Genomic DNA, 12433 nt, shown 5'->3' with positions numbered 1-12433 from the left:
CTAAGTTCTCTTTAACAATGGAACCGTCGTCCCTATCTAGTTTTTCTTCAACAATGCAACCGTCGTCCCTATTTACGTTTTCTTTAACAATGCAACTGTCATCCCTAACTATGTTTTCTTTAACAATGCAACTGTCATCCATATCTACATTTTCTTTAACAATGCAACAGTCATCCATATGTACGTTTTCTTTAACAATGCAACCATCATCCCTGTCTATGTTTACTTTAACAATGCAACCGTCGTCCCTCTCTACATTTTCTTTAACAATGATACTGTCATCCCTATCTACATTTTCTTTAACAATGCAACCGTCATCCCTATACATGTGTTCTTTAACAATGTAACCGTCATCCCTATCTATATTTTTCTTTAACAATGCTACTGTCATCTATATCTACATTTTCTTTAACAATGCAACTGTCATCCCTATCTACGTTTTCTTTAATAATGCAACCATTATCCCTATATAAGTTTTCTTTAACAAAGCAACCGTCATCCCTACTTACATTTTCTTTAACAATGCAACCGTCATCCCTACTTACATTTTCTTTAACAATGCAACTGTAAACCTTATCTACGTTTTCTTTAACAATGCAACCGTCATCCCTATCTACGTTTTCTTTAACAATGCAACCGTCATCCATATCTACATTTTCTTTAACATTGCAACCGTCGTCCCTATCTACGTTTTCTTTAACAATGCAACCGTCAACCATATCTACATTTTCTTTAACAATGCAACCGTCGTTCATATCTACGTTTTCTTTAACAATGCAACCATCCTCGTTATCTACGTTTTCTTCAACACTGCAACCGTCAACAAAATGATTTGAATGTAACAAGCTAATTCTAAGATAATTGTCATTCCGTAGTTATGTTGTCTATTTCTAATGTCTATGTCAACGCTATCAACAAAAACCATTGATTTTAAACATGCCATTATCACCCTAATGTAATCACTTGGAGGCATATAAATGCCTATGTTGTCTCAAAGTAAAGTTATTATTCGAGAGGTGTCACTGTATTATCTACGCTCCCATCAAAAGGGCACGCTCTTAAACAAGAGCATTCGGAGACCAAAAACAACATTCTCAAGTGATCCTTCTCCTGAAAAGCTACACTCCTATCTCTTCCAAAATCTAGCCACACGCTGTCATTCACAAGACACGCCTATAGTCAATTATTTGCAAGAGCCCTTGCGTAAAGATTCGCATTATCTTACTAGCAGAATAACAAACAGTAAACAAAAACAAAAACAAAATAATCCTTTTTGGTATATTTATAAAAAATGTGACTCCAGAAACGGTAAACAAAACAAAAAATAACGTCGGTTCTCTCTTCCTTTTTTTTTTTTTTTTTTGTAGATAAAAAAGAAATATGAGTCCCGTCAACTGCCTAATTTACAGCAATTTATTGAAACCTTAACAGAATCACCGAGATATAACGGAAGACAATTTCCTTTTTTTTATATGTGAATCCTTCTTGACGTTATGGCCGAACGGGGGTGGGGTGAACATACATAACTCTACTGGTATGTCGTTAATTAAAGTAAAGTAAAGACTCTAAGCTATTGTTTTCCTATATGGCTTCTGAATCGCCACTGTAACAGTGGGATTATATCTCGAAAACTGAAATACCTTCATATAAAATCTTATGAATGGGTACCATCGTATTGTACTGAAATTAGCAGTTTCTTATCAAGGGGGATAAGGCAACATCTATTAATGAGTTTTCCGGGTCTTTTTGAAAGCTTTTCCAAGTAGATGTATACTTTCAACTTTTCTTTCAGTCTGCTGTTTCCTAACTAAGATGGTAAGGCATTATCTCTTTGAATGAAACCCGAATCATTGTTTAGTTTCTTATCCAATGAACATCTTAATTGCCTTTCTAAATCGTAACATTTCGAGTCATGGTTTATTGTTAAATTTTAGTCCTTGGCATAAATTGTTCTATAGGGGTTTTCGGTTTTGTCTCATTAAGTGTAGAAAGATGATAACTTGGTTCTATTCGTCTATTGTAACTCTTAAACAATGTACAAAATATGTAGCTAACATAGTTAAGTTTGAGGGACTAATCAACATATAAATTTATGCAGACGATTTCGAGCATAAATTCCTCTCTTCTAGGGAGAGCCATTCTGTCCCACCAATAATGGACTTGGAGCTTTCTGGTATCCTCACATCTAAGGTCTTTGACGCCGATATCGTTTTAAAGGCTTTAAAGGCTGCTCATGAATGGCAGAGGCAAGGGACGGTTTCATTGAGGTACCAAGCAGAACAATGCTCCAGAGACTGACCATAAATCATATGATCAACACCCAAGCCCCTTCTCCACCCAAGCTAGGAGCAAGAAGGGCCAGGCAATGGCTGAAGATGACTCAGCAGATAGACCTATAGGGTCCCCCAAACCTGCAACCCCCCCCCCCCCTCCGCCCACAAGGATGGTGAGGATGCAGCAACCAAAGAAACTAACGAGATTTAGCGGGACTCGAACCCCATTCTGGTGTTCACCAGTCAGGAACGTTACCACATTAGCCACCACAACACTAAGTAAAGAGTAAAACAGTATTCAATCTAAAACCATAAAAGCGAAAATGTCCTTATAAAACTTGAATATCTTTCAAAAGACTTGCTTCTGAAATAAATCTAAAAATACCGCTAGCATAGTACAACACATCCCGCCCAAGAATCTTGGAAAGAATTTTATTTGAGTAGGACTAAAAAACACTAACTCTACTTATATTTATTCTTTTAAATACGATCGATTCTTCCTTGAATAGCTCATTAGGACTGAAACGAGAAAGGAAGTCGAGAGGGCATTTTATTGACGAAGAGCACTGGCGGTCTGTGGATGTTTGGCGTCTTAATACCTCCAAGTTGCTTTTTGTTCGAGATGCATTATTATTATCATTATTATTATTATTATTATTATTATTATTATTATTATTATTTTATTATTATTATCGTTATCATTATCGTTATCGTTATTATTATTATTATTATTATTATTATTATTATTATTATTATTATCGTTATCGTTATCTTTATTGTTATCGTTATCATTTTCGTTGTTATTATTATTATTATTATTATTATTATTATTATTATTATTATTATTATTATTATTATTATTATTATTATTATTATTATTATTATTATTATTAGCTAAGCCAGAACCCTAGTTGGAAAAGCAGGATGCTATAAGCCCAAGACAGGGAAAAATAGCCCAGCGAGGAACCGAAATAAGGAAATAAATAAACTATATAAGGAGTAATGAACATTTAATATAAAATATTGTTTGAAAAGTAACATTAAAACAGATCTTTCATATATAAAATACAAAAAAAGAGACTTATGTCAGCCGGTTTAGACCAATCTGGAGGGTTAAAATCTATATGGAGTTTTGATGTCATTTTTTTTAAGATACATGATTTAGTTCTCATTTAGAAAACAAATCTTTTCCTTCTTGTTTTTCGTTCAAGAGTCAGCTAAGAGTTTAGACTTCTTGGAAGTTTTTAAGATGTATAATTTAGCTGTATTTCTCTCAAAGCCATTTTCCTGCTAAGCAAAAAAATGGAAAAATACTGTGCCGATAATAGACTAAAACAATGAATTACAGTACAATGAACGGTAATGAAAAATTGACATTTTTACTCACAGCTACAAAAACAAAAGCGTATCGGTAAAATAAAAAAAATAAAAATTATTAAATACCCGCAAAAAATGGCAAAATACTGTGTCAGTTTCATGGTGCTGAATAATAATAGACTAAAACAATGAATTACAGTACATTCAAGGGTAAAAAAAAAAAATGTACATTTTTTCTCACAACTCCAAAAACAAAAGCGTACCGATGAAAAAAAAAAAAATTTTAAATGATTAAAGACCCGCAAAAAATGGCAAAATACTGTGCCAGTTTCATGGTGCTGAATAATAATAGATTAAAACAGTGAATTACAGTACAATGAACGGTAATAAAAAATTGACATTTTTTTCTCACAACTACGGAAACAAAAGCGTATCGGTAAAAAAAAAAAAAATGATTAAACACCCGGAAAACTCGGTGGAAAAAGTATGAAAGACAAAAGCGACTATACATTTTTTTTCATGGAAGAATTGTTGGATAAAAAAACAAAAGATATTTATAGTCTTCGGGATCAGTGTTATCATCCTTTTCCAGAAGTGATATCACGTTTCTTTTTACACTTTCTCTCCTGTACAGCGATAGGATTTCGGGACAGTGCCAAGTTAAACCCTTTCTTCCTTTGTTTTCTATTCAATTTCTTTGCATTTCATACTTCACTTGCTGATTTTTATCATTTGATTTTCCCTTCTTTGAAATTTATTAAAGTTTATCCTTGCAGGATTTTGAGATTTTGGTGGATATTTTCTTTTTCTTGTGTCTTAATTTTGAGTTTACAGATGTCTGAATTGGCAAATGTTTCAGAAAACAACTGAAAGGAAAATTACTAAAATTTATCCAGTCACGATTTTGATGGACATTCTCTTTTACTTGTTTTCTTAATTTTGAGTTTACAGAAAACTAAATTGGCTAATTTAGAAAAAAAAATGGAAATATGAAATATATTTAGTTTTGTTTTTGTGTATCGCTACACAAAAATTATTATTTGCATTGAGATTTTGATATATAGTCTTTTTTTTTTTTTTTGACTTTACAGATAACTGAATTAAACAAAATAAATTCGAAAAAATATGGAAAAGATCAATAGATTTATTTCATTTTTGGTTCACTGTACAAAAATCATTATTTCTTTATATTTTGATGGATATTATGTTTACATGTCCTTGTTTCTTCATTTTTGAGTTTATACATACCGAAATTGCGAGTTTTCAAAAAGCAATTGATATGCATTTCTTTCTTTCTTTTTTTTTTTTTTTTGTCTCAAACCAAAAAAAATCATTATTTCTTTATATTTTGATGAATATTATATTTACATCTCCTTGTTTCCTGAGTTTAAGGTTACCTGAATTGCCAAAATATCCCAAAACGATGGAAAATATAAAAAGATTTACTTATATTCTGCATATCACTGAACAAAAATTCACTATTTCCAAAAGAGAAATGTCTCTGTTCGTAAACCAGCTCCATTATAAATAAACTCCTCTGTATTAACTTCTCGTGCACCAGACAGCCAGCTGTCAATAAGATACTCAGGAGACCGTAAAAGGTAATCTTCAACAGAAAGTAACTGACAAATAGAAAGACAGTTATAGTCAGAGCAATGGACAATCACCTGTTGGTAGAATTTGTTGCAAAACAATAACGGATAAAGTAGTAGTTGTTGGAGAACAATAGCGGTTTCCTATTATTATTATCATTGTCAATTGCTAAGCTGCAACCCTAGCTGGAAAAGCACAATGCTATAAGACCAGGGGCTCCAACCGGGAAAATAGCCTAGTGAGGAAAGTAAACTAGGAAAAATACAATTTTTAAGAAGAGTACCAATATTAAAATAAATATCGCCTTTATAAACTATAAACACTTTAACAAAACAAGAGGAAGAGATCTCCAACCCAAAGCAGTGGATGACCATGGTACAGAGGCTATGGCACTACACAAGACTAGAGAACAACGGTTTGATTTAGGAGTGTCCTTCTCCTAGAAGAGCTGCTTACCATAGTTAAAGAGTCTCATCTACCCTTGCCAAGAGAAAAGTGGCAGTAACCCCTTAGGTGAAGAATTGTTTGGTAATCTTAGTGTTGTCAGGTGTATGAGGACAGAAGAGAATATGTAAAGAATATGCCAGAATATTCGGATTGTGCGTGTAGGCAAAATGGAAAATGAACCGTAACCAGAGAGAAGGATCCAATGTAGTACTGTCTGGCCTGTCAAAAGACCCCATGACTCTCTAGCGGTAGTATCTCAACGGGTGTCTCTTATCATGGGTAGTGCCATAGCCTCTGTACCATGGTCTTCCACTGTTGTGGGGTAGATTTCTCTTGCTTGAGGGTACACTCGGGCACACTATTCTATTTAATTCCTCTTCCTCTTGTTTGGTTAAAGTTTTTATAGTTTATATAGGAAATATTTATTTTAATGTTACTGTTCTTAAAATATTTTGTTTGTCCTTGTTTCCTTTCCTCACTGGGCTATTTTCCCTGTTGGGGCCTCTGGGCTTATAGCATCCTGCTTTTCCAACTAGGGTTGTAGCTTAGCAAATAATAATAATAATAATAATAATAATAATAATAATAATAATACATATCATATAATGGGCCTATTGACGCAAAGGGCCTCGGTTAGATTTCGCCAGTCGTCTCTATCTTGAGCTTTTAAATCAACCTTTCCCCATTCATCATCTCCTACTTCGCGCTTCATAGTCCTCAGCCATGTAGGCCTGGGACTTCCAACTCTCATAGTGCCTTGTGGAGCCTAGTTGAATGTTTGGTGAGCTAATCTCTCCTGAGGAGTGCGTATAATTAAAACATATTGTAGGTACAGATAAAATGACTACGTTTGATGTCAAGAGATTAATTGAGGGTGTTATATCTTAGCTTAGCAAATAATAATAATAATAATAATAATAATAATAATAATAATAATAATAATAATAATAATAATAATATAGTTCAATTTTAAGAATGAAGATTATTTCATCGATAACGATAAGAAAAAGGTTATTAAATTTTCGATAATATTTTTTACCACTTGGCAAATCATAAACAGATTATTAAAGTAAATATATATATATATATATATATATATATATATATATATATATATATATATATATATATATATATATATATATATATTTATATGTATATATATATATACATCTTTATGGAATTCAAGAGGAGTTAATTTATAAATGATAAATCAAAATGGCGCTGTAGCGGTGGTTGATTTACATATCATCGATATCCTTTTATATGAAAAATACGAAAATTAAATTTAATAGCTTCAGGTTGATGAATTTGTTTACACACCATTCACAAAAACTTACAACTCAAAAAACTCAAATATGTAACTGGATATCTTCAGATTGATCTATTTTTTTAAATATCCTTCACAAATAAATATCACTAAGAAATCAAAAAATTAATTCAATAGTTTCAGATTGATCCATTTCCTTTAAAGATCCTTCACACGAAAAATACAACTAAAAAACTCAAAATTGTAACTCAATAGCTCAAGATTGATCCATTTCTTTTAAAGATCCTTCACAAAAAAAAAATACAACTAAAAAACTAAAAAATTTAATTCATTAGCTTCAGAATGATCCTTTTATTTTAAAATATTCTTCACAAAAAAAAATGAATTCCTTAGCTTCAGATTGATCAATTACTTTTAAAGATCCTTCACAAAAAAATACAACTATAAAACTCAAAAACTTAATTCAATACCTTCAGATTGATCCATTTCTTTTGAAGATCCCTCACCAAAAAATACAACTGAAAAACTAAAAATAAAATCAATGCAATACCTTCAGATTAATCCATTACTTTTAAAGATCCCTTACAAAAAAAATACAACTAAAAAACTCAAAAATCTAATTCAATACCATCAGATTGATCCATTTCTTTTAAAAATCCCTCACCAAAAAAATACAACTAGAAAACTCAAAAATTTAACTCAATATCTTCAGATGGATCTATTTCTTTTAAAGATCCCTCACAAAGAAAAACTAAAAAACTCAAATATTTAATTCAATACCTTCAGATTGATCTATTTCTTTTAAAGATCCCTCACCAAAAAATACAACTAAAAAACTCAAAAATTTAATTCAATACCTTCAGATTGATCCATTTCCTTTAAAAATCCCTCAACAAAAAATACAGCTAAAAATCACAAAAACTTAATTCAATACCTTCAGATTGATCCATTTCTTTTAAAAATCCCTCACCAAAAAATACAACTGAAAAACTAAAAATAAAATCAATTCAATACCTTCAGATTAATCCATTACTTTTAAAGATCCCTTACAAAAAAAAAATACAACTAAAAAAACTCAAAAATCTAATTCAATACCATCAGATTGATCCATTTCTTTTAAAAATCCCTCAACAAAAAATACAACTAAAAAACTCAAAAATTTAATTCAATAACTTCAGATTGATCCATTTCTTTTAAAGATCCCTCACAAAAAAATACAACTCAAAAACTCAAAAATTTGATTCAATAGCTTCAGATTGATCCATTTCTTTTAAAGATTCTTTACAAAAATTACACTCAATCACAATTCACATTAAAGATATAATCGAAAAGCGTATTATGTAACCTGCTCAAATGTATTCCAATATAAGATACTCGTAAGCCACAGATCAAAAAAAAAAGAAAAAATTTTCTTATCAATCTTAAAATGAAATGTGAAATATATTCAAACCTTAAACGACCCCCCAAAAATTTTTTTATAGTTTATATCTATAATTCGATGTTGTTATTGTACTTGAAATATTTGATTTTTCCTTGTTTCTTTTCCTCACGGGGCAATTTTCCCTATTGGAGCCCTTGGGCTTATAGCATCCTGCTTTTCCAACTAGGGTTGTAGCTTAGCAAATAATAATAATAATAATAATAATAATAATAATAATAATAATAATAATAATAATAAGATACTCGTAAGACGTAGATAAAAAGAAAAAAAAACATATTTTTAATAACTCTTAAAATGAAATGTGAAATACGAGTATATTCAAACCATAAACGACCCCTACAATGTTCCATAGATCAAATGTAAACCATAGATAAAAAAAAAAACATATTTCTTATAACTCTTAAAATGAAATGTGAAATATATTCAAACCCTAAACGACCCCCTAAAATGTTCCCAGGGACTTCGCCTCCATTATGTTCTCTTTTATATTCCTTCACTCGGCCTGTACCGACCTCTTTCATGTCATGCGTAATCGAAAAACGACTTGAGAAAAATTGCAGATGTTTTTTTGGCCCACTTGCAAAAAGTTTTCCTCTTTTCTTCGCAGATGCTCTTCAAGCAAGATTCTGTCAAATAAAACTTCTTTACACACATACACATACGCATACACACTTGAATGCACATACATACACATAAAGATGCGCCTACACACCCTTTTCTACATAAATGAAGTCTGTTTTTTCTTTGATAAAAGGGACTGTTCCATAGAAAAGTAAATATTTTTTTTAATATTTTCAAACATTTTTTATCTTTATTATTTCAAAAATTTTTGTTATTTTTCTACTCTTATTAGTTTAACATTTTCCTTTTTTTTTTTTTTTGCTCTTATTATTCTATCATTTTCATTTTTTTTCTACTCATATTATTTCAATTTTTTTGAAATGTTACTACTCTTATTATCTTAACATTTTGAATTTGTTTACTCTTATTATTTTTTATTTTGTTCTATTCTTATTCATTTAACATTTCCGAATTTTTTCTACTCTTGTTTTCTTGATATTTTCGAATTGTTTCTACTCTTATTATTTTAACATTTTCGAATTGTTTCGACTTTTATTATTTTAACATTTTTAGAATTATTTCTACTCTTATTATTTTACCATTTTCGAATTGTTTCGACTTTTATTATTTTAACATTTTTCGAATTATTTCTACTCTTATTATTTTAACATTTTTGAATTGTTTCTACTCTTATCCATTTAACATTTTCGAACTGTTCTACTCTAAATATTCTAACATTTTCGAATTATTTCTACTCTTATTATTTTAACATTTTGGAATTGTTTCTACTCTTATCCATTCAACATTTTCGAACTGTTCTACTCCTACAATTTAACATTATCGAATTATTTCTACTCTTATCATTTTAACATTCCCGAAGTCTTATACTCATATTATATCAATAACAAATTGGTGTAGCCACGCTTATTCATCTAATTAATTGAAGAGTAAATGATCAAACTCATCCTGTATTCACTTCCCTAAGACAAACTAAATAAATGAAAATAGTTTAACGATCGCAATACAGTAATGAGATTCCATCAGCCATGAAAACTATCTAAATTTCGTTTCCTGTTTTTCCCGAGTAGCTCAATAACATTTTGGGGGAATTCGGAATTATATTGTATAGAAACTATCATATTTTAAAAGAGTTGTTTTTCAATATAGAAATTCAAAACAGCTGAAAATTAATTAACAAAAAATATATTAATATAGAGGAAAAAGTAAGGACTGTATATTAAAAAAAAAGATTAAGTCTAAACGAAATAAATTTATGTTGGCAAAGGACATTAACATTCATATAAAAAAAAGTTGTTTTTCAATATATCGGATTTCAAAATAGCTAATAATAAATTCATAAAATATATGTTTATATAAAAAGACCTAAGGACTGTATAGGAAACAAGCTTAACAATATAAGAAATATAATGGCTAATGACACTTGCACTCATATCAAACATGTTGTTTTTCAATATAACGAAATTCATAACAGCTAATGAAATAAATTCACAAAAACTATACCTATATAGAAAAACGTACGAACTGTACATGAAGACGAAAGTTTAAGAACATACGATATATGATGGAAAAGGTCACGCTTATTCGTATATTCAAGAATATACGAAATATAATGGCTAATGACACAACCATATCCAACAAGTTATTTTTCAATATAACGAAATTCAGAACAGTTAATAAAATAAATTTTCAAAAACTATACTTATATAGAAAAACGTAATGACTGTATATGAAACAAAGCTTAAGAATATACGATATATGATGGAAAAGGTCACTGACACTTTGATTAATAAAGTCCCCTCTAGCGTTTTGATATTCTGCTTTCGGCCTAGAGTTGGACAACTGGTATTTGTGGCTTTCACCACGAATTTCTGACTAGAATTCGTAACTAGTTCTATTGGTGGTGACATTTTTTGGATCTAGATTCTCTAGTCAAATATTGTAACTTTTATTTCTGGTGTGTAATTATGCCGCAAATGACTTAATTTGAAAATCTGTAAAATCTAAGGATCAGAAAATCCCCGTGTGACTAAGATGAATGCCTATAGTCCATTTCTTTTAGCGAGGCATATTTGCACAGACTCGCAGCGGTGCCCTTTTAGCTCGGAAATGTTTACTGATCGCTGATTGGTTGGGCAAGATAATTCTAACCAATCAGCGATCAGGAAACTTTTCCGAGCTAAAAGGGCACCGTTGCGAGTCGGTGCAAATCTGCCTCGCTAAGAGAAATGGCCTATAGTGTGGGATCATGTGCAGTTATTAATTATATTGGTCGCTTATATATCATCATCATCTCCCCCCTCGCCTATTGACGCAATGGCCTCGGTTAGAATTCGCCAGTCGTCTCCATCTTGAGCTTTTAAATTAATACTTCTCCATTCATCATCTCCTACTTCACGCTTCATAGTCCTCAGCCAGGTAGGCCTGGGTCTTCCAACTCTTCAAGTGCCTTGTGGAGCCCAGTTGAAAGGTTTAGTGAACTATTCTTTCTTGGCGAGTGCGAAGTGCATGTCCAAACTATCTTCATCTACCCCTCCCCCTGATCTCATCCTCAAGTGGCACTCGAGTAATGTTTAAAAACATTATAAATATCTATATTAGATTAATTCCATGGGGATACCTTAACGTGGTGAAAGAATTTGTGTATTACCATGATCAGCAAAGCTGTACTAGTCAGAGACCACCCATACTAGGTTGGTTTGCTATGAGTGATCAGAAAAAATCTCCCACCAACACCAGTCCAAAGTGGCCAGCGTGGTGATGAAAACTGGCCAAACCCCATGCGTGAATTGACATGTCCGAGGCCTTTGTCTTGCAGTGGACTGGAAACGGCTGCATTTGTTGTTGTTGTTATTGTTTTTGTTGTTGTTGTTGTTGTTGTCAGTAAACAATTGTTATCTTGAAATACAGTAGACTCAGTCTATATTGATACCTCTATGACAGCTTCATGCAGGGTCCATTGTTAACATTTCACTGTCGTTATTAATTACCTGCTCCTCGTTATATTTCTCTAGGAAAAGGATAATGCTTGTTTGTCCTTGAACGGATGCGTGTGTATTTATATATGTATATATATATGCAATATATATATATATATATATATATATATATATATATATATATATATATATATATATATGTATTGCATATATATATATATATTTATATATATATATATATTGATATATATATAATATATATATATATATATATATATATATATATGTGTGTGTGTGTGTGTGTGTATATATAGACATATATATGCATGAATGTGTAAATATATATATATATATATATATACATATATATATAAAATATATATGTATATATATATATATATATGTGTGTATATATATATATATATATATATATATATATATATATATATATGTATATATATATATATATATATATATATATATATTTGTGTGTGTGCATATATGCATATATATACATATGCATATATATATATATATATATATATAAATATATATATATATATACAATATATAT

The 12433-nt window shown here is 30.5% G+C and overlaps 1 protein-coding gene across 1 annotated transcript; it reads right to left on the bottom strand.

Annotated features, from left to right (window-relative positions):
• Positions 1-356: 356 nt before the first annotated feature.
• Positions 357-8862, bottom strand: LOC137620469 (UDP-3-O-(3-hydroxymyristoyl)glucosamine N-acyltransferase-like). Its single transcript, XM_068350627.1, has 2 exons — positions 8771-8862; positions 357-810 (listed from the first exon to the last, which is right to left on the bottom strand). The coding sequence occupies exons 1-2, from the start codon at positions 8860-8862 to the stop codon at positions 357-359; spliced, it is 546 nt and encodes a 181-aa protein (XP_068206728.1).
• Between the last annotated feature and the right edge of the window lie 3571 nt (positions 8863-12433).

The sequence above is a fragment of the Palaemon carinicauda genome, chromosome 27, assembly GCF_036898095.1.
Source record: "Palaemon carinicauda isolate YSFRI2023 chromosome 27, ASM3689809v2, whole genome shotgun sequence".
Taxonomy (NCBI): Eukaryota; Metazoa; Arthropoda; class Malacostraca; order Decapoda; family Palaemonidae; genus Palaemon; species Palaemon carinicauda.
Note: the sequence above shows the minus strand (reverse complement) of the source record. Positions and strands in the feature narration are given on the sequence as shown.

Excerpts from the sequence above, each read along its gene's own strand:
- LOC137620469 (XM_068350627.1), bottom strand. The coding sequence starts at position 8,862 with ATGAAAGAGGTCGGTACAGGCCGAGTGAAGGAATATAAAAGAGAACAT. Across the intron at positions 811-8,770 it reads ATTTTAGGGGGTCGTTTAGG|TGTTGAAGAAAACGTAGATA; the intron begins GTTTGAATATAT and ends TGACGGTTGCAG.